This window comes from Miniopterus schreibersii, assembly GCF_964146895.1.
Source record: "Miniopterus schreibersii genome assembly, chromosome: 13".
Lineage (NCBI taxonomy): Eukaryota > Metazoa > Chordata > Mammalia > Chiroptera > Miniopteridae > Miniopterus > Miniopterus schreibersii.
In genome coordinates, this window is record NC_138113.1 from 48,564,657 (window position 1) to 48,585,668 (window position 21,012).

Sequence of the window (21,012 nt, forward strand, 5' to 3'; positions counted from 1 at the left end):
GGAATCACCTGAGCCCAAAGAAACAGAAACTTTCAGAAAGGCGTCACTTTAGACATCTCACGTTAATTTATCATGTAGTTTGTCCTAGGCCCTTATTCCAGCGCCCCGATTTAACTGCATGCCATCCTTGGAGGTTCCTACCTAGTTCAGGGCCTCCGCTGTGAGGTCCAGAACCCATCTGAACTGGGTCCAGACTCCAGGTGTGACCTTGCTGCCACCTCCCTCTTCTGCAGCCTCCGTAATAACCAGGTTCTGGGTCTGTGGTCAGGCTGGGGGGTGAGGAAGGCGGTAAGGATGGGGCTGGTTTAGGTTCACTCAGGACCGGTTTCGATTCTGCCCCCTGAGGGGCCCCCCAGAATATGACTTGGAATTAAATGACAAGCTCCATCTCAGGAAAACAGTACATTGTGGTGCAATGTTTCTCCTTCAGCTGTGGCTCAAAAGGGGGCAGCCTATGTCCTTCTGGATCTCCGGGTTCTTCTTTCCTCAAGGATTTCTAACAGGTACGAGTGCTTTCCCCAAAAAAAATCCCCCAGGAAGGATCACGACTTGTTCCACACTGGGTCTCCAGGAACTGGCAAAGTGGCACAGCAGCTAACGGCCTAACCATGAGGCTGTTGGTTATAGGGAAGTCCAATGAGGCCCTGCTCTTCCTCGCTTGCCAGGGAAAACCATGACAGAAGCAGCAGATGTTCCCCACAACCTAATGCCTGCCCTTCTCGGGTTATGCAAGTGCAAACACCGCCTCCCCTGTGAACACACACAATGTGCCCCAATTCCCTGTGAGACCCATGCTCAAAGGCACCACAGGCTCTCCACCTGCTCCAGCCCCAACTCTAAGCAGCTTCCTTCCCTCTAAAAAATACTCTTTATAAAAAATTTTACTTTCTAGTTATAATTGACTAAAAAATACTCCTGATGTCCCTGTGTCATCCCAGGGGATAGAAGGCAGCTCCTCCAGGGATTCCTGCTAGGGAGCCCTAGAGTGGACGAGGGCCTCTGGGCTACTAGATACTACTTAGCTGAGTCCTTAATCTCTCTCATCCTGAATCCCTAATAAACAGCCCATACAAGACAGCTGAGCAAGACCGTCCAGTGGGAGAGACTGGGCTCTGAAACTCCCTCGCTGGTGGGTCTCCCTCATAGCAGGGCAGTGCACTTCAGACTTAGTCTCCCCCCCTCTCTTCCCAACCACGACCACAATACTTGTGTTGGCCCCGTCCCTCCCAACATCACCCACAGGCTCCCCGTCTCCATGAACTAATTCAGACTAAGATGTTAATGGTTGAGTCAACCACAGAGAGGAGGAGCTGTAATGCTAGAGCAGCCTGGTTGGGGCAAGTGGGGGCTGTTTGGGCGGTAGTGGTCTTATTTGGAGGACCCATTTTTCTAATTTCTTATGTTTACAGGAACTCTTCAAAATCACGCTCGAAAATACAATTTGCCTATAGACGAGCTCAGTTTCAAGTACAATGTAATTCCTGCCTATCGGGATCAAGCCGCGGTTATAGAAGCTGCCAAGACAGTGAAGTTTGGACAAGAACTGCCCATGGACATGGAGGTATTGTCTCCCCGACTGTTGTTACAGCAAAGCAGCTTCTGTCTCGCTGTCATTCAATACCTTGGCCGACCTCCCCTGCCCCTCCTGCCTCCCATGTGTGGGAGCAGAAGGGGCAGGATGGGGCTCACACACCCCAAGGCCAGCTCCCCAATTAACAATGACTAAATCTGAACCCAACATAGAGCTGGGGTGGGAGGGAGATGCTATCACACCAACAAGCAGTTCTCAAACACCAGCTGGGCATCCTATAATTCAACTCCATTCTGATACTACCCAGAGATAGCATCAGATCCCACAGGTCAAGGGTTCAGTCCTACAAGACTGGCCCCCATTTCAAACGCCAGTTTGAAGCCCACCATGTCACCTGTGCTTCTGACCCACTAGCTATACATCAGAGGTTCCCATGACCCCATCCTGGGGTCCAGTGAATTTGCTAGAGTAGCTCAAAGAACTCAGAGAAACTTTTTACTTAATTAGTTACCAGTTTATTATAAAAGGAAATAACTCACCAGTGAGATGGAAGAGACACCTAGGGTAAGGTATAGGGGAAGGGAACCGAGCTTCCATGCCCACCAAGTGTGCCACTCTCTCCACATCTCCACCTGTTCACCAACCTGAAGCTCTCCATACTCAGTCCTTTGGGGTTTATGGAGCCTTCATTACAGTCATGATTGATTGAATCACTGGCCATAGGTGCCTGAACTCAGTCTCCAGCTCTTCTCCTCTCCTAGAGGTGCTGTTGGGGGGAGACACACTGAAAGTTCCAACCCTCTACTCACATGATTGGCTCCACTGGCAACCAGCCTCCATCCTTAGGTGCTGCCCAAAACCACCTCATTAACATACCAAAAGACATAGCTATCACTCTCAACATTTAGAAAATTCCAGGTATTTTGAGAGCTGTGAGTCAGAACCATGGAGAAAGACCGAATATATATGAGAAAAATATTTTGCTTATCTGAATGACCAAATATATATATTTCTTATAAATCACAGATACCCACAGTAACTTCTCCTTGTGGAGACAACATAGCAAGAGGTTAAAAGCAAGTTTCAGCATCAGGCAGGCCTAAATTTAAATTCTGACTCTCCCCCTCCCCAGCTGTGTGTGTGAGAGCAACTACTATCATGTCTGCACCTCAGTGTTCTCATCTGTAAAATGGGGCTGATGTCACAGCCTTCAGAGTTGTAGTGCAGTGTAAATGAAACTGCAGATGTCGTGTGACCCACACATAGTGCACACACAATAAATATTACTGTGGAAGGTGAATTATCTGCATCATTCAGTCAGGTGTCTCCTAGCAGAAATGATATGCTAGATTCATATACCTCACTGAAGAACTAATAGGAATGCACTGAGGACTCAGTTTAAACTCTTTGCTCACATAGCTTACTCCTCCCGAGCAGAGGCTCTCAAAGTGGGGCCCCTAGACCAGCTGCATCAGCATTGCCTGGGAACTTAATAGAAATGCCAATTCCAAGGACTCATTCCAGGCTTACTGAATCAGAAATCTATATATTTTAGCAAGTCCTCCATGGGGTTCTTAGCCCACTAAAGTTTGAGAACCACTGCTCTAGCATATTAGTGATTCTCAACTTTGACTGCAGGTTAAAATCACCTGTAGTGTAATTTTAAAAATCCCGATGCCCAGGCCACATCCCAGTTAGATTAGAATCACCAAGACACATCAGGCATCATTATTTTTTAAAGCTCCCCTGGTGATTCCTGTATACAGCCAGGGATGTGAACCACCGCTGCCAACCTGAGCTGCCCAACTTAGAGGCACTGAGATATTGATGGGGAAAGGGAGCCTCTGCCTCAAAGCACTAACTCACCCCAGTGGGCCTTATTATTTCTGATATGTGTCATGAAATCAAAGATCTGCTCCAGACTGCGCTTGCCAATAAAGTATTCACCAACCAATCAGCTGGGTTGGGGGCGTGTCAGGAACCAGCCTGAAAGAGGAACAAACCTGAGTGGAAGGGTGGGAATGAAACAGACAAAGTTATGGGATCAGGAGGGCTGCCCTCCAATGAGGAGCACCCCAAATGGCTTCAACGCCTTTGTTATATAGTGAGTCACAAACAACTGGTAAGGAGGTGAGGGGGATACAAAGTAGTTCCTTCAAGGCTGCACAAACACACTTTGAGAGTAAACACCCTGCCTCCTGCATGAGCCCAGACCTTGGTAACTTCTTTATTTCGGTTCCTCATGGGAACTTGTGGGGAGGGTCTAGTCCTCGACTCCAGACCCTCAGGCTACGTGGACCATGTCCAGACACGTCACCGGCTCCCAACAGGGGTGAGTGGCTTTTACTAAGTAAACCTGCCTTAAAATATCATGGTATTAAGTAGGAATTGCTCCTGGGCAGTTCTGTCAGCATTCCTCTACTCCCATACCCTTGAAAGACCTTGCTAAAAGATAACCGAGGATAATCTCAGCCCTCTTAGCCCACCTGCTTCCCATGACAAGGGGAAAGCCTTCACATGATGGTATCAGGTATCCTGAAGCCCATGGGTGGGTTTCCCAGGGGTATCCCCTATTAGCCATGTTGATGGACTATGGGATTTGGTGTCAGACTGAGAAGCAAGTTGCTTTACCTTTCAGGGCCTCAGTATTCCCTCCAGAATGGGAGGAACAACAGCAGTCCCTCCAGTGGCTCTTACAGTTGACCGAGGCTGAGGGGCGGGGGAGGTGCCCCCAGCTGCCCGTCGCCTTCCCCTCTCACCTGCCAGCCTCTGGGTCTGTTTCAGTTGCCTTCTCCGGAGGACGGCGTGCTCGTTCACGGCATGTTCATGGATGCTTTCCGATGGGACAATGATGAGATGGTGGTAGAAGATGCTCTGCCAGGACAGATGAATCCAGAGCTGCCTGTGGTGCATTTTGAACCTCAACAAAATTATGAGCCAAGCCCAACACTTTACCACTCCCCACTTTATAAAACAGGGGCCCGAGCAGGGACACTCTCCACCACAGGTGAGCATGTGGGAACACTGGTGCTAGTAATGACCAAATGCAAACTACAGTTGAAGCCCAAACACGAAGCTTTTAAGCCTAGCGAGCTGGCCCAAGATCTCCCTTAAGCAGCTTCAAATGAGGCCACTTACACAGCTTTGTAAGTGTCGTAAATTCTGTTTATTTTCATCTGGAGTATGGATGGATATTTTAAAACTGATGCTTACTTCTGTTAGTCTAATGAGGAGAAAATAGTTTATTAAGCAGGGACTTCTAATTTTGAAATGATGGAGTGAGTAGACACTAAAATCTCTCACTAAATCCATTGAGACTCATCGAAGAGATTTAAAAATAAATTATTAAATGGAGTATGCCATGCTGCCAAAAGGGAAATCTGAGTAGACCTGAAACTGAGATACAGCCCTGAAAAAAGGAACCAGACAGAAAGAAAATCCTCTGAATAGATAAGCCGAATGTAGAGAGCAGGGGTAAGCAAGGAGAATGAGCTGGGGAAATCGCTCAAAAATCTTGACATTGCAGTTTTTTTAAAAAAAGGACACTGTGGAAAAAGTCAAAATTTCCAACATTTATCTAGTACACAATCTAGGAGAAAGTAGAGAAAATGGAAGAGTGATAATATTTTTTTAATAATGGCCAATAATTTCCCATAAAAGAAGAAACACTTGAGTCCTCAGATTAAGAGATCTCACAAAGTCCTCTTAGGGATAATTTTTAAAAACATAAACAAATAATCAAATTTTAAAAAGAAACCTAGATATATCAAAGTGATACTTAAGACTGTCAGAGATAAAGAAAATCCTCAAAGCAAACAGATAAAATGTATTAACATGCTGAACTTAAAATTCCAGAGAATCAGACTGACAAGGGCGACTCACATTATCCACTAAGCCACAGTGCACATTAAAAGATAACAGAGAAACACCTTCAAAGGCCAAGGCAAAACAACTTTGAACCAAAATTGGAAATGCAACCAAATTATCATCCAAAAGGCAGAATGTGTTAAAGACATCTAGGGCATACAAAGGCTCTAAATTAATCACCACTGACCCTCTAGTTAAGACAGACAAACACATTTAAATCTTTAAAAGTTTGACCATAACAATGATTTTAATAATAATTTGGAACTAAATTTCCAGATGATGGAAATATGGAAGATGAAGCAGGACAGAAAGAACTGAAAATTAAAAAAAAAAAAAAAAGACGTTTCCCTTTTGATTAGAGAATATAGATACTGATGGTATTTCTTTTTCTAATAAAATCTTCAGTTAAAGTATGTCCTTTAAGGGTAACATACAAACTAGAACTAAAATAGACACTCCTATCCCCTGCCCCATCTCCCACTCCTATTATAAATCGAAAAAGTTATCAAGAGGTTATTTTTGAAATTAATAATGGTATGTACACATTTTGGTGACACATTTATTTACATTGGATAAACATCTAGGGTGGAATGACTGGATTGTGTGGTAGGTACATGTTTAACTTTTTGAGAAACTACCAAAATGCTTTCCAAAGGGCCACACCATTTAACATTCCCACTAGCGGTGGCTGAGGGTTCCAGTTGCTCCTCACGCTCATCACCACCTAGTATGGTTGGTCTTTTAGGCGATAGGTAGGTAGGTAGGTAGGTAGGTAGGTAGTTGGTAGATAAATAGATAGATGATAGTGGTATCCTGTTGCAGCTTTAATTTGCATTTCCCTAATAATGACATTAACCATCTTTTCTGGTACTTATTTCTGTCTCCTCTGGTAATGTATCTGTTGAAATCTTTTGCCCATTTTTTTATTGATTCATTTGTCTTGTTATTGGCTACAATCCCAACAGGAACTCTGTCTTTTCGGTAAGAGGAACCAAGATAAGGTGGTAATTAAATGGTGTTGCACTGGCACAAGACTCGGCCAATAGAGCAAATGTGCTAGAGAGAGAGCCCTGCAACAACACACTGTGCATATTTGGGAACTGGACATAGAACAGCAGCAGCATTTAACATTGGCCAGGAACAGAGAAATTATTCCACAGATGGACAATTGGTTATGCCACACTCAGATCCTTGTCTCACACTACAAACAAAAATTAAATCACAGGTGGATTCTACAGACTTACTCATCACTAAATATTAAAATTATTAATCCTAAAGAAGTAATGGTTTTAAGTAATGATTATCCACAGCTGGTACATCCTAAAAAAAAAAGCAATCAGACATAAGGTGCCTCCTGATGGAAGTACACACCACATAGGAAGTATTCTTGCCAAAAAGCTCAAACATTAATGTGGCCATGTCTCTAGATCTAACCACCCATTTGCAAGGATAGAGGAACATGTTTAAAATCACCACAGGGTTGCTGTCAGCAAAGTGCAGACTCTGGAAAACTACAGGTCAAACCCAGATGTCTTGACTCCTAGTACGGCACTCTTTGTATTAAGGGGTTGTTCTTTAAGTAATGACCCCTTTTTCCCCTGTATCCTCAACTAGGTCATTCAACCAACTTTGTGGTGACCGTCCTTTTACCCTCCAAGAGATCCAAAGATTACTGGATTGCCAAGGGATCGGCTTTGCTCTGCCAGCTGAATGAGTGAGACGGGGCCACTCGGTGCTGAAGAGAAGCAGGCCAGAGATCTTTGAAAGGGAAGAGAGAGCGTGACTTACACGTGAGCAAAACAGCGTTGCTTCTGATGTGACTTAAGGGCAGTAAGTGCGGCTCCTACTTCTCTTATAACCTAAAATAAAGTGTTTGAGTTTGTCTTTCTGTTTGGTAATTCAACCTCTGCTGTGAAAGCAGTGGGTTCAGCTCCCATCTCTTAAACCTGCTCCCCCTTCCCCAAAAGAGATCCAGGAAGCTTCCCCTTAGTGACTTGGGAGGCCCCGTGGGCAGCGAGACTCCGCACCTCTTTACCCACACACGCTTCCTTCCTCTCCACGCAAATATGAAAGGCCTGGGACACACTTTAGCCATATGGCCCCGGGGGCAGATGAAGACCAGATTTCTAGACCAGGCAAAGGCTCAGAGCCTTCACCATGGGAGGCTGATGCTATGACCACGACAACTGGTAGCAAATGAGCAGGATAGTAAGATCCTGGCCCACAGCGCCAGTTCCCTGACTCCACCTGGCTGTATTACAACCCTTAGAAGAGCCCATGCTTTCACCAACACTGGTCAAGTGCCACCCAGGTACATTGGAGTCCCTGCCACCTCAAAAGCAGGGCCAGTTGGGCCAGTGCTAAGACGGAGTGTGGCAAACCATTTTGTGTCAACCCTGCTAGCAAGGGTCTGTTTGCTTCTGTGGCCACAGCATGAGCCAAGAAGCTGGGAATGCCCAGCTAGGATGTGGGCCTCTGGATGTGGGCCAACCACCCCCTCACAGGAAGCTGGAAGAACTGGGTCGGTCATTGGAATCCAACCCTCCCATCTTACCTCCACCTCCCCACCTTCAGGCCCATACCTGTCAAAGGGAAGAGACTCAAGTCCCAGGGCAGCAGGGAGCTCCACTGCTATTACTCGGAGTTCAGTGCAGAGGTCAGAAGCTGCTCTTGGTGTTTCAAGCAGGAGCAGGTGCTTCCTAAGCTTGGGAATGGCTGCAGCTGCAGAAGTCAGAGGGTTGACACTAGGCACCACAGCAGCTGCAAGCCAAGGTCAGAAAGTGGCAGGAAACCGTACAGCTCATACGTACACCAGGCTCTTGAAGCAGGTGACTGGACAGTGCGGTGTAGAGTTTAGCCCCTGCACATAACTGCCACCGCCACTGAAGAAAGGGGGTCTTCTGCCCCCTCTGCCTTCCAGTCTCACATCCATATACCTCCTCATGAGAATCTTACTTATAGCAGCAAGGGAATCTGGGAAAGTTTAGTTCTTCTGCCCCTGCAGGAAAGGGGGTGGAAAAGCGGTGGACACGATCCTTAGGGCCATCACACCACTCTTTTCTATGAGACCCTCAAAGGTCTTCTGGGCCCAGGAAATGACTAAGAATGAACCCACAAGAAGGTCTCTGGCAAGGAAAGAAAGATCACAGAGCTGCAAGCCCAGGCAATTCAGCTAACCCTGAACCAGGTTAGGGACAAAGACACTTGCTTCATATGGGCCCTGCCCAAGTCCTGGGAAGACCCTCTGGGTTATGAGCTACCAAGGGCCCAAAGAACCATAAGGAAACAGTGCCACAGGTGGGAGACCCTGGTCTGGGCACGTGGTGGGAGCAGGCTGAGGTTGGGGGAGAGGGGCTTAGATCGACTGGACAGGGCTAAAAGTTCCCATTTCAGATTGAGCTGGGGCAGTTCTACTCTTACTCATTTTATATAGAGATTTCCCATAAGATTTTATTTGGGAAAGACACACACGTATAAATAACAAGACAGGAGGGGGAGCATTTGAAAACCCTACCTTGCATCACACCTGACAAAGCCTACCCATCTTCAGCCCTTCAGTGACAAACTCACGTGCTGCACACAGTGAAAGCATGTGTCAGAGTGCAGGAAGCCCCCTACTCACCAGGCCAGGAGGAGAGGGGAGCAGGACAAAGGACCATGGCCTGCTGACGCCCCTACACCCAGACCAGGAGGGAAGAAGGAGACGACAGCGGGAAGGACAGCACAGAGGGTGAGGTTCAGAGGGCAGGCAGGCCCGGGAGGAGGGCCTGGGAGTGAAGCAGGGATAGCATTCAGAGGGTGTGAGAAAAGCATTGTTTCCCTGACATAACATTGTGGGGAAAAGTCTACACAAAAAAAGGTATTTATTTATTTCCACATCACTTATTTACAATTAATTATTTTCATATAGCTCATTAAGTTACAAAATAGTACACCTACCCAAGTATTGTTGGATAAACCCAAAGTCATTAGAATCAACACTGACTTTGATTCTGAAAATCTCCTGGGTTGGACCTATCAAGGCCAGACCAGAGCTTGGAGGACAGGAATGGCAGTCCTTCAAGTCCACGGGGTCAGGGTCTTGGCCTGGCTCCTCCAGTCATTACAGGAGGAGTGTCTCTGCTTGGGAAACCAGAAGCAGTACCCAAAATATCAGGAGTCCAGAGAGACAGGGAGGCACTGCTGGCCACCATCTGGTTGTGGTGGGAGTGCCCAGGGCGAGGGAGCCACAGATCAGCAGAGATGGGCCCGTCCAGACCAGGGACCAGGAGTTGTGAGACCACAGCACTAGGAGGTAAAAGGAAAGAGTCTCAGGGCACAGCAAACACTATACCCTTCTTTAAAGACCATTCTTTAAAGTACGTTAATCAGTTTCTTGTGTCTTTGGCCCTTGTTACCACTGCTACAAGAAATGCAAGCACTAACACAAACACATTGGGCTTGGTTCCATTTTTAAAACTCTACGTGTAAGAAGGCCCAACTCAAAGGTGTTTATCATTAGCCTCTAGGCATTCTCAGGCAGGGCCCCTCCTCACTGACCACACACGGGCACAGCCAAGCCAGAAGGGCCCTCTCTGGGTCTCTGGCTCTCTCTCATACCCCAGCTCAGGTGGTGTAAACACCAAGCAAGGCATCCCAGGTCAAGATAGTATCAGCTGAGGGGCCCATGACCTGGTCCTTTCAGCTCAGCTATAAAGGACCTGATTCCATGGCCACCTTGAAAGGAAATGGCCCAAACCGAAAAAGTTCTAAACAGATCAATTTATCCCCCCATCAATAAAGGGTGGTTGAGGAGTCAGGCACCATGGGCAACACGGACACCAAAAGGATCTATTCTCCAGGTCCCATTTGACTACCAGTTTCTGTCCATTTAAAAACGCAAATCCCACAGCACAGGGGATGCCTGCTTCAAACCTTTCAGTGGCTTCCTCCTTCCCTCAGGCTTGAGACTCTCAGGCACTGCACCTGTTTACTTTTCTGGACCCATGTCACCACAGTCCCCCTTGACCTCCCAGGCTCCAACCAGAATTACTTTCTCTGGATTTCTTTAACATTCTCACTCTCTCCAGATCAGACTTTCACAGTGTTCCCTTTGCCTGGAACTCTCTCCTCCTTGTTCAGTTATTCATTCACTCAACATTTATTACTGTGCACCCGTGCAGGCCCTGGGTCCCTGGATCTCCTGACCCAGACTCAGAAGCTCTCATCATTGGGCTCCACTGTGTCAGGATTCTACTCAGCATCAGCCTTCTCAGGGAGGTCTTTCCTGACCAACCACCATACCGCCCCACCCCTACCCCAACACACACACACACACACACACACACACACACCCCGTAAGTCAAGCAGTAACCCCTAACACACACACACATGCACATTCCCACAGCAACCTACACTTGGCTCGCAGGTAATCAACTGAAAATCCAGCTTCCTCCCCAGACACAGGCAGGGCCCTCTCCAGCACCCACAAGGACAGTGTGTCAAGCCCCAAGCCAGGCAGTCAGCCTGGGGCTGGGGGCTGAGAAGGGACCAGAGGACTCGGCCCACCTTGCTTTCTCGAGCACACAGTCCAGTGGGTGAGGAAAATCCCCAGAGTTTCTCCCCCCAAAAAAATCAGAGAACCACTAAGGACCGGGATCTCCTTCCAGAGCTGAAGGAGAGCAGGAGGGAGCGATGGGTGCGGACCCGGGCACCCGGCAGAGCCGACTGAAGGAGGGGCAGGACTTTCCCATCCGCGGGAGGAGGGAGGGCACTTCGAACCGGGGAGTGAGCATTAGCAAAGGCGAAGAGGCAGCTGCCAGGACAGGTTTCCTAATGCAACAGGCACATCTGGGCTGGGCAAAGGCAGAGTCTTGCATAAGGAAACAGGACTTGGGAAGTGAACAGTGAGAAACCACTGAAGTTTGTGAGTAAGGGGCACTCAAGAGATTAGGCCCACAGAAAGGGGAAGAATAGACCGGGAGACGATGGCCTTGAGGGTGGAGAAGAGGGACAGATCCCAGGGAAGCTTCAATGGAGGAAGCCAGAGGCCTGCTGAAGGTGAAAGATGACAAGTCTCGGGAGGACTTTCGTGAACTAGAAAGTGCTGTGTGACACACTGAGTGCAGCCTATGAAGAGAGGCAGGAGCAAGACAAGCCCAGGGTGTATCCAGGCGGAGAAAACAAAGTCATGGCTCCTAGCATGGAAACTGGACTGCAGGCAAACAGGACAGCTGGGCCCCTCTCCAACACCTCAGCAGAAGGGACAGGCACTTTCCTCCTGGAGCATATGCACTACAGCTGAGATCTCCCCAGGAGAGAGCGCTAATGACCAAGACTTGGGGGCAAGAGGAAAGGAAGGGGTGTTGTGGGCTGAATTGTATCCCCCAAAATTCATATGTTGAAACTCTACAGCCCAGTTCCTCAGATGTGGCTATATTTGCAGATAGAGCCTTTAACGAGGTAAGTTAAGATGAGGCTGTTAGGATGGGCCCCAATCCAATCTGATGGTGTCCTTATAAGAAGAGATTTCGCCCAACCAGCCAGTGTGGCTCAGTGGTTGAGCTGACCTATGAACCAGCAGGTCAGGGTTTGATTCCCAGTGAGGGCCCGTGCCCTGGGTTTGGCCTCGGTCCCCAGTAGGGGGCATGCAGGAGGCAGCCCATCAAAGACTCTCTCTCCTCATTGACGTTTCTCTCTCCCCCTCCCCCTTCCTCTCTCTGAAACCAATAAAAATATTTTTTAAAATAATAATAAAAAATAAATAAAAGGGCGCCTATGTCATTGGTTAGGGGTACATACTGGCTTTCTGCTTGTGGTCCTAGATTGGAATTAGGGGGGGCAGAAATTAAGGATGCTGTCGGTTATTAATCAAGTCCTGGTCATTTTGTGTCAGTTGCTACAGCAATTATTGTTGGCTTCCTGGAGTGGTTTCTGCAGACAGTGGGTCAGAGTTGTTTTTAAAGATGGTCTGTCCATTGTCAGTTTTGCTAACCAAAATTAATTTTACACTGTAATTAATACTAAAAAGCATTTATTTAAGAAAAAGAGGCTGGAGGCCAGAGACAGATTCAGATAGCAACCTAAATTGTGGCCCAGAGGGGAACAAGGAAAGACAGGGTTTAGAAAGGCAGAAAGCAGAGTGTAATTATTTCCTGCAAAACAGGGATCGCTGGCTAGGTAACAAAAGCTTGGTTAGTTTCAGTATGTGAGGGGGTGAAAACTACAACGGGGGAGGTTAGATCCACATGTTTCCAGGCAGCAGATGTCCTTCCAAGTTGTTTATGGCTCAGCCTTGAGCTGAGTTTAGCAACAGGTTAGCAACTTAATAGCAGCTCTGAGAACTGAGGCACAAGCTGTGCAGAGGCCCCGCTTCCCAAAAGCTCCCAGCTTTAGTAATGCTGAGTAATGCTTGTTCCTTTTTGCTTTTCCTCTGAAACACTTTGTGTAGCGAATCTCTAAATCCTGTTTGAATGGGCAGGTGACTTCCATCCTCATGACTTGGATGTTGTGGATCCCAAGGCAGAAGCTTTCCAGTGTCAATGCCCAAGTCTCAACACTCAAAGACACCAGGTGCAGTCCCTCCCTTTTCTCTCCTCTTCCATCTCCCTTCCTTCTTCCCAAAACTTTTCAGTGAGTACCTTTTCTATGCCTGCTCCTGTGCCCAATACAGAACAGCAGTGTCTAGATCTTGGGGCTCAAACCTCAGCACTGCTGGTTACAAGCCCTGTGACCTTAGACAAGTTGCATAGCTTCTCTGAAACTCAGTTTTCTCATCTGTAGAGTGGCAATAGTAATAGTGCACACTTTCTGTGGCTGATGATGCATTTAGCACAGTTACTATGAAGAGTGCTTCATATATTGAGCCTATTAACACATTTTCAAATTCTTCTGTGCATAATTATATGTCATATTTTTAAAAACAGAGTCATACTATTTTATTTTTGTTACCATTTGTTCTCTAACATGTCATGACTTTTTAAATTTAATTAGAAATTCATGAACAATCTTTGTTTGGATAGCATTTCCGTGTAAGGATGCAAGAGTCTCTTGTCAAGTTTTGCTCATTTTCTGATTAATTTGAATGCAGGTCTTTTTAAAGATATGTGTTTTCCAAATAAGTTCTTCTGGCCAGAGGCTTTTTATTTCATTTTATGAACACTGTCATTCACAGAGTGGACATTTTAAATTTCATAAGATCTTCATTTAGCAAGATGTCAGTGAATTAGTTGGCAGCTACACTAACCACCTCCCAGGACTAAAATGAAATTACAACTAAATTATAGAAAAATCATCCTGAATAACCAATTAAAGACGAGCTGGAGAGAAGCCTATAACCAAGGACTTACAGGAGGAGCCACATCAAGACTGGTAGGAAAGGAGGCGCCGCCAGAGGGCTGGCCAGGCTCCCACAGGTGGCAGCTGAAGTTCAGTGAGAATATCTCAGCTGTGGGGGGTTCCCCGAGAAGTCTGGGGTTTAACCCCCAAGCTGAGCTCCCCAGCCTAGAGCACCAGAACCAGGAAAGAAACCCACAAAAACATCTGGCTGTGAAAAGCAGTGGGGCCTCTGCATACCAGGGAAAGAAGGCTAGAGATGCAGGCAAGCTCTTCAAAGGCCAACACACAAAATTTCATTTGTAGCCACTTAGCCTAGGCTCTGGCTGAGGGAGTGCAGAGCCCTGTGAGGAGGGTCTGAGGCTGGTGGCTACAGGGAGAGAGATGAAGGGCCACCCGCCAGGATCCCTGTGCCGAATCATTCCCCCACACTGCAGAAGCCATCTTTCTAAGGCAAAGCACTCCCCTCCAAGCAGGGTCAGCCTGGGGGAAGTAATATTTCCACCTGCTGGAATCCCTCTCATCTAACCCTGTGGAGTTTACACCCTGCTGAGTACAGCCAGAGGCTCTTTCAGTGACTGTGCCTAACAGGCAGCCTGAAAGCAGAGGTGGCTCTGGGTGCTTTGACTTTTGCTGACCTGCCCCCAGACCCAGTGCTGGTATAAGCGGACCTTGGTGCATAGCTTGGTCTTCTCTGCATGCACCCAGGCCCAGAAGGGGAAACTACAAGCTCCAAACAGGTTACCTAGAGCCAGTCACAGGCAGAATCTGACATTGGCCTGCAGCAGAGCTCCCCTGAACAGGCCCAGAACCAATATAGCCAGTGCCCAGATTCAAAAAACAGTATTTTCTCAGTAAAACTTCGTTATCAGTAGTGAATTACTGAATTATCATTTCCAAAATTTAATGAGAACCAGATAAAACTTACTGTACTTCCAAAAATTAGATTAATTTGAAAAGAAAAATCCCACGAGAATCCTACTTCTCTGAGCAAGGTTAATCTTTAAAACTACTTTTGAATTATACACTGTAACATCAGACTCTTTTGCATTAAAAAGAACTGGCACAATGCAGCCAAATTTGACCTTTTTTTTTAACTTATGGATTTAGTGTCTTGGCTGAATAAAACATTCAGTGATTGCTGGGTAGGTGCCAAAACTCGGGACTTTAGAGAGTGACAGAGCCCAGTTTTTGCTGAAGCACAGTTTGGTCTCAACTATTGTTATAAGGGGGAAGAAAGTTACATTATTATTGTAAACCTGCTGGGGGGTTTTGTGTGCTTTTTAAATCTTCAACCAAGGATCTGATCGTTTATTGATTTTTAGAGAAAGGAAGGGAGAGCAAGCTTGAAAAGTTGTTCCTAAAGAGTGGACTGATGCATTTCCCCCTCTTTTGGTAATGAGAAGCTAATTTACTAGAAATACTACAGGAAAAAAATGTACAATGAGGAAAATTCTGACAAAATCCAGTTAAATTTAAATGCAGATACACTCTAATGCAAGTAGGGGACACACTGTCACTTCTTCCAAGAGTAACTTCCAAGGTAGTATGTACTGTTTTAGGTTGATGGCTGATGAAGCCTTTTATTTTTTTCTTTTTCCAGATTATATTCAACAATCTTAACACCAGAAATTCAGCAAATAGAAGTAAATACTTTTTTCTGGGATTTCATGTTTGCTAACTGACTTTCCCTTCCTTCAGCCACTCAAAGATTAAAATAGAAATTTAAAAATTCATAATTAGCTCTTTGAGATTAATATATAATTCACACCAGTTTTTCAATCTGATCACTGAAAAAGACAATCAAATGACTGGAATTACGTGTGGCTAGGGTGCTTTTAGCATGAGGGGGTCTGTCACTCAGCACTTGGCAGCCTAGCTGTCCTCACCATTGGGCTGTGGTTCTAAGATCAGGCTGGTTGACTGTGCTGTCATCTAGAAATATTATTGAGTGTGAGCTATACTGTATAGTAAGGCTCCTGGGGGGTACAAGAAGGGTGGGAGAAATAGAAGAAAATGTCACAGTGAGTTAAACCTATAAAAGTGTGTTTTTCCTTATTTAAAATGTCAATCACTTAAGCATTATCATTTTTCTCATGATCCATGAGCTGCTTGAGTGCAGTGTCATGAGCAGCTCTATGGCAAATCCATTAGATACTCTAACTTATAGTGATGAGATTTGAGGAATGGGTTACAATGCTGTCCTTAATATAATACCTAAAATCAGACCCTGCAAAGACCTATTATAAAGCACCTTTAAAATAATGCTAAAAGTTTGATGTAACATTTCAGTGTTTTGCCCGGCCAGCGTGGCTCAGCGGATGAGCATCGACATGGGATCCAGGAGATCATGTTTCGATTCCTAGTCAGGGCACAGGCCGGGGTTGTGAGCTCGATCCCCAGCGAAGGGCATGCAGGAGGCAGCTGATCAATGACTCTCTTATCATTGATGCTCCTATCTCTCTACGTCTCATTCCTCTCTCTGAAATCAATGAAAACATATTTTTTTTAAAAAAAGATTTCAGTGTTTTCTTAAGCAATACAAAGCTAAGATTTTCTATTCCTATTATTGATTTACTACAATAAAATGTAATGCCCTATAGAATATTGTAGGAAGAGCATTTTATTGCAGTAAATGAAAGCCAATAATAAACATTTGTCAAATTTGAGACAGTGTGACAAAACAAATGTATTCCAGGAAAGGTGTGTGTGAGCACAGGCTGCCCATTTGCGAACAGCTGGGGCCTCGCGGTCTCTCTGGGCCTCAGCATTGTCATCTGTAGAACAAGAGCGGCGGAAAGGACTCTCTCAGATCCAAAAAACAGACAGAACAACTTTAACCGTTTAACTCTCGCTTCATGCTTTAATGAGACTGGCATTACATTACTCAAGGAGAACCTCAGAGAATACTTCCCATTCATTTCTAAATATTAACTTTATTTTCTAACCCATGTGACACCCATCACCACCGCGCCTCACTCCTGCTGCTCTCTGCCCACAACGCCCTCATCTCTCTTCTGGTCCCAGCAAGCCGACCCTCCTGCACCCTAATATACCTGCAGGATACCTTTGCCAGCGGCCCAATACCAAGCTCCTCTCTTTCTGTGCACTCGCAGGTCTCAGTTCCCAGTTGCTACCGGGGCCTCCCCCATAAACAGGGCGCTTCTCTAGGGAAGGCAGGACTCCCTCCTCTCCTCCCTGCAGCTGCTGAGCCACAATCTGGGACATGCCTGGAGCTCAACAAGTGTCTGACACATTATTTAAACTTAATTACAACGGAAAGGTCAATCTTCCTACAGAGACAGATTCACATTCCTCTGCAGCGGTATTGGAGAGGTGACAATAACTTTTTGAGAACCTCTAGAGAATAAACTATCTTTAACCCAGCTTAGAAGTATCCAATGATTTTTGAAGTGTCCCTTGGTCTGTAGAGAGCACAACACTATAGCAAGGATCAAAACTGAAATAGCCTACACGACGTTAGCACAATTCTCCTCCTTAAAGAAAGCCAGTATCTAATCCCAGTCCCTGTAAGAAGCTGAAAGTAATAGCGCTTTTTCACATTACAGAATACCAACAGTTTTAAATGCTCGGGTTTGTTGTATGTTTTTAAAACTAATTCAGGTAGGTCGGCCTCCTCTTATTCCTATCAAATAGCTTTCATCGAGCTGTCAGTCTGTCCCATCAGTGTCCCCGCAAACACACAAAAGATGGGGCAGAGGGAACATCTCCTTGACGCCGTTTAAAGTCCCGAGCATTGCTCAGGGTTTCCGTTGGCCTGACAGAGTCACACGACCCATCCTCGCCAGCTCCCAGCATCGCCTCCACTTGTCTTCACTGGCTGCAGGGACATGGAAGGGACAGTGCATTTTATTGGCAAGTTCCAGTGAAGCTTTCTCTTTGGGGGAAGACAGGACAATGCACTTTCTGAAGTGGCCAACAGGCCACATATGAGAGTCTGCGTGATCGCTCTGGGTGCAGGGGACACTCTGACCATCAGTGTTCACACGAAGCCGACGACACGGTGCCCCTGTGGCTGGACTGGGCGGGTGGTGGGGTGTCCTCAGATTCCCGGCCGAGGCCCAGACTCTCCCTCAGGCCCCCAGAGCACTGCGCTGGAACCAAAGGCCTTCAAAGGGCATCAGAGTATCTTTGCAGCTGGAAATAAGGTGAACTTAGTGAGGCCCGGGAGGGGGAGCGTGTTTAGGGCGCTGTGGGGGGGCAGCGCTGGGAGAGCCCGGCCCCTGCCAGGAGCCACTCGGGCGCCTCTGCGTCTGCTTCCCCGGGGGCCTGAGCCCGGGCCAGGGAGGGTCAGGGAAGGAGGTTCTAGCATCAGCATCAGGCCCGTCAGAGCACTCGGGGGGCGCATTCCAGACGGGGTGTTTACAGACACATGGCACACGGGTGGGGTCGGGGACCAGCTTGGTCCCACAGCTGGTCTTCAGTAATGAGGGCGTTCATTCCTCATCGCTCTCGTCCCAAGCGGGGCTCGGGCTCTTCGGGCCTCTTTCCTGCAGCTCCTCTAGATCTCTGAGGACCCTCTCTCCTTTCTCCAGAAGCTTCTCCATATTCTCTCTGATCTTCCTTAATTCTTGGAACCTCTCTCGCAGCTCGGAGAAAATATCAACACTCTCCCCTTCCGCCGCCGGCTGAGCACCGTGCTCAGCTTCTGGAGGAGAAACTGGAGCAGCGGGTTCTCCCCCGGGGCTCAGCCTGCCTGCGGCCCGGGTGCGGGCGCCTGAGTGGTGAGCGCCAGTGGCCTCCAGAATGCGCAGGCCTCCCTGCAACGCAACTGGGCTCCTGCTCAGCTCCAGCTCTTCCTCCCGCGGCTCCTGCCCGGGTGTGTACGCGGCAGCGGCTTCCTCGTGGCCTCGCGACTCTCACTGAGCTCCTCCCAGGAGCAGAGAGGAGCCCGAGACTGGAGAGGAGCTGCGGGTGGGAAAGAGCTTGGGCTCCGTGCCTTGGGGGTCGTTGGAGGCTCCAGGGGCCACCCGCTGATGCTGACCTCTCCAGGGCTGCGCCGGGAGGGGTGGGGCAGCAACCGGGAGTCGGGGGTCAGCTGCCCCTCCTTGTTGCCGCCATAACGCCCCCGGAGGGTGAGCGAGCTGCAGGGGAACACAGGTCGCAGTTCCCTTGGCTTCTTCAAGTTCTCAAAAAAGGATCTGATGTAGAGCTCGTCGAAGCATGGCCAGCTGTCTGCCAACTTGCAGGCTACGGTGCTCCCTGATGTTTCCAGGCCATGCTTGGTGTTTCCCCTGCTCTCAATCTGCACAAGAAAAGAAAGGGAATGCTTAGTAGACTTAAGATTCTTTGGCAAAGGCTAGAAAAACAATCATACTAGAAGCCTAACAAGTCACATCACAAGCTGTACAATCAGAGGTAAAGGACCCGTACAAATTACCCCCACCCACTGTGCCCACTGCCTCATCTTAACCCAATAAGAAATAAAGCTGAAGTTTACTTTTTTCTCTCTATTTTTCACATGACAAGTTTTGCATAGTAAGAATTAATAACTTACTTAACCTAAAATTATCTGACACTTTGTGCATTAATGAAAACTGCTCCATTTCTGTTGCACATTAAAGGGACACAATGGCAGGGTGTGTGGTTTTAAGAGAATTCTTAATCAAGGCTTTAGTAAAAAAGTGTAGTACGCTAGTTACAGGTATAACCAAAAATATTCTCTGAATTAATATTATTACTTATGTGGAATTAAACCTTTCAACTTTGATTTACACTTCAGATATAGTTTCTAAGTGTGTGTTAAACATGGAGGCCACAAATCCATTCCCTCTCCTCTTCCTTTTAGAAATATCGCATGAAAATTAAAGACATAGCCCCAGCCAGTTCAGCACAGTGGATAGGGCGTCGGCCCACAGGCTGAAGGGTCCCAGGTTTGGTTCCGGTCAAGGCTGTGGACCTGGGCTGCAGGCTCCACCCCCGGCCCCTGTCAGGGTCAGGACACGAGCAGAAGGCAACCGATCCATGTGTCTCTCTCACATCAATGTTTGTCTCTCTTCTCTCTCCCTTTCGCTGTCTCTGAAATGCATTGGGGAAAAAATCCAAAAGTGAGGAATAAAATAAAAAAAGTTAGAGACAAAGAAAAGGTTTTTCATAATATAGTATATGCAGCAGATGATTTTTAAAGTTTCAAAGCTGAAAACTAGGCAGAGCCGTGGTAACTGACGTGGCAGAACTCAGGAAGCACAACCTTGGTGCCTGCAAATAGTGGCTGGGGCAGGGATTCGAGAGCTGGTTTTCCTGAGAGCACTCAAGGCAGCTTCAGAATTCAGAGGCTTGGCCCCCAGATCCTTGTAGTGACTCCTGTCAGTTAACACAAGTCCTGCCCACTCCTGGTGCTTCCAATTAGACCCAAGGGACAACCAGGGGCCACTGCACATCTAAGGAGAGCCAGCTAGTAAGACAGATCAAAACAGGAAGAATACAATGAATGGGAGAGATAAAACTCAGAAGCAAATAAAAAGCTAAAAAGAATATAATCCTTACTCAACTTAGAAAGGCAAAAAGTGAAAGAACCAAATGCTATTAAAAGAATGACAGGATATAAAAGAACTCTCTCAATTAAAAACAACACAGACCAAACAAAGAATTCAATGGAAGGGCTGGAGCATAAAATAGAAAATCCCCAGGAAGTAGAAACAGACAAAATAAAAACAGGAGGGGAAAGACTTAGGGATCCACACAGGAACACTGGCCTAAGAGCTCCAACTTCTGAGTAAGAAGAGTCACTAGACAAAAGTATAAGTGGAAAAAGTGACAAAGAAACAAAAACAATTCACTGAGAGAAGATCTGCAGACTTAATGATCATAATAAAATAAAAAGCTACATGACAAACTGTATTATAAAATTTCAGAATCCCAGAGATAGAGAAGGTACCAAAAGCTTCTGAGGGACTAAGAGACGAAAGGTCTGGGGGGAAAATGACTGAAATGGGTCCTGTACAAGGCACCAGAAGACGACAACAGACTTAAGAGCAACACTAAATGAGCAAACAGTAGAAACGTCTGAAAACTCCCAAAGTCAGTTCCAACCGAGAAGTCTATATCCTGTAAAATAGGAGGCATTTCAGTGAGGTGAGGTCTCTAAAAATGTCTGCCTATGTACCATTTCCCAGGAAAATGTGCTCCAGGAACACAACGGAGTAGAACAGGACCGAGGGAACATGGAAGAGAGGAGAGAGGAGATTCACCCCAGAAGAGCAGCTCTGCGAGATCCCAGGTGACTTCAGGAGATAAGCCAGGGAAACGGCCCAGAGCAGGCCTAGGGGAAACCAGTCATG

The 21,012-nt window shown here is 46.9% G+C and overlaps 1 protein-coding gene across 1 annotated transcript in view; it reads left to right on the top strand.

Moving 5' to 3' along the window:
* The window catches only part of DNAH6 (dynein axonemal heavy chain 6), a 174,978-nt gene extending 167,692 nt beyond the window's left edge, over window positions 1-7,286 (top strand). The window contains exons 74-77 of the mRNA XM_081157326.1: window positions 431-503; window positions 1,410-1,561; window positions 4,316-4,538; window positions 7,013-7,286. Of these exons, the coding sequence (XP_081013452.1) occupies window positions 431-503; window positions 1,410-1,561; window positions 4,316-4,538; window positions 7,013-7,116 (552 nt within the window). The 3' untranslated portion in view covers window positions 7,117-7,286. The remainder of the gene's footprint in view (window positions 1-430; window positions 504-1,409; window positions 1,562-4,315; window positions 4,539-7,012) is intronic.
* Window positions 7,287-21,012: the final 13,726 nt, after the last annotated feature.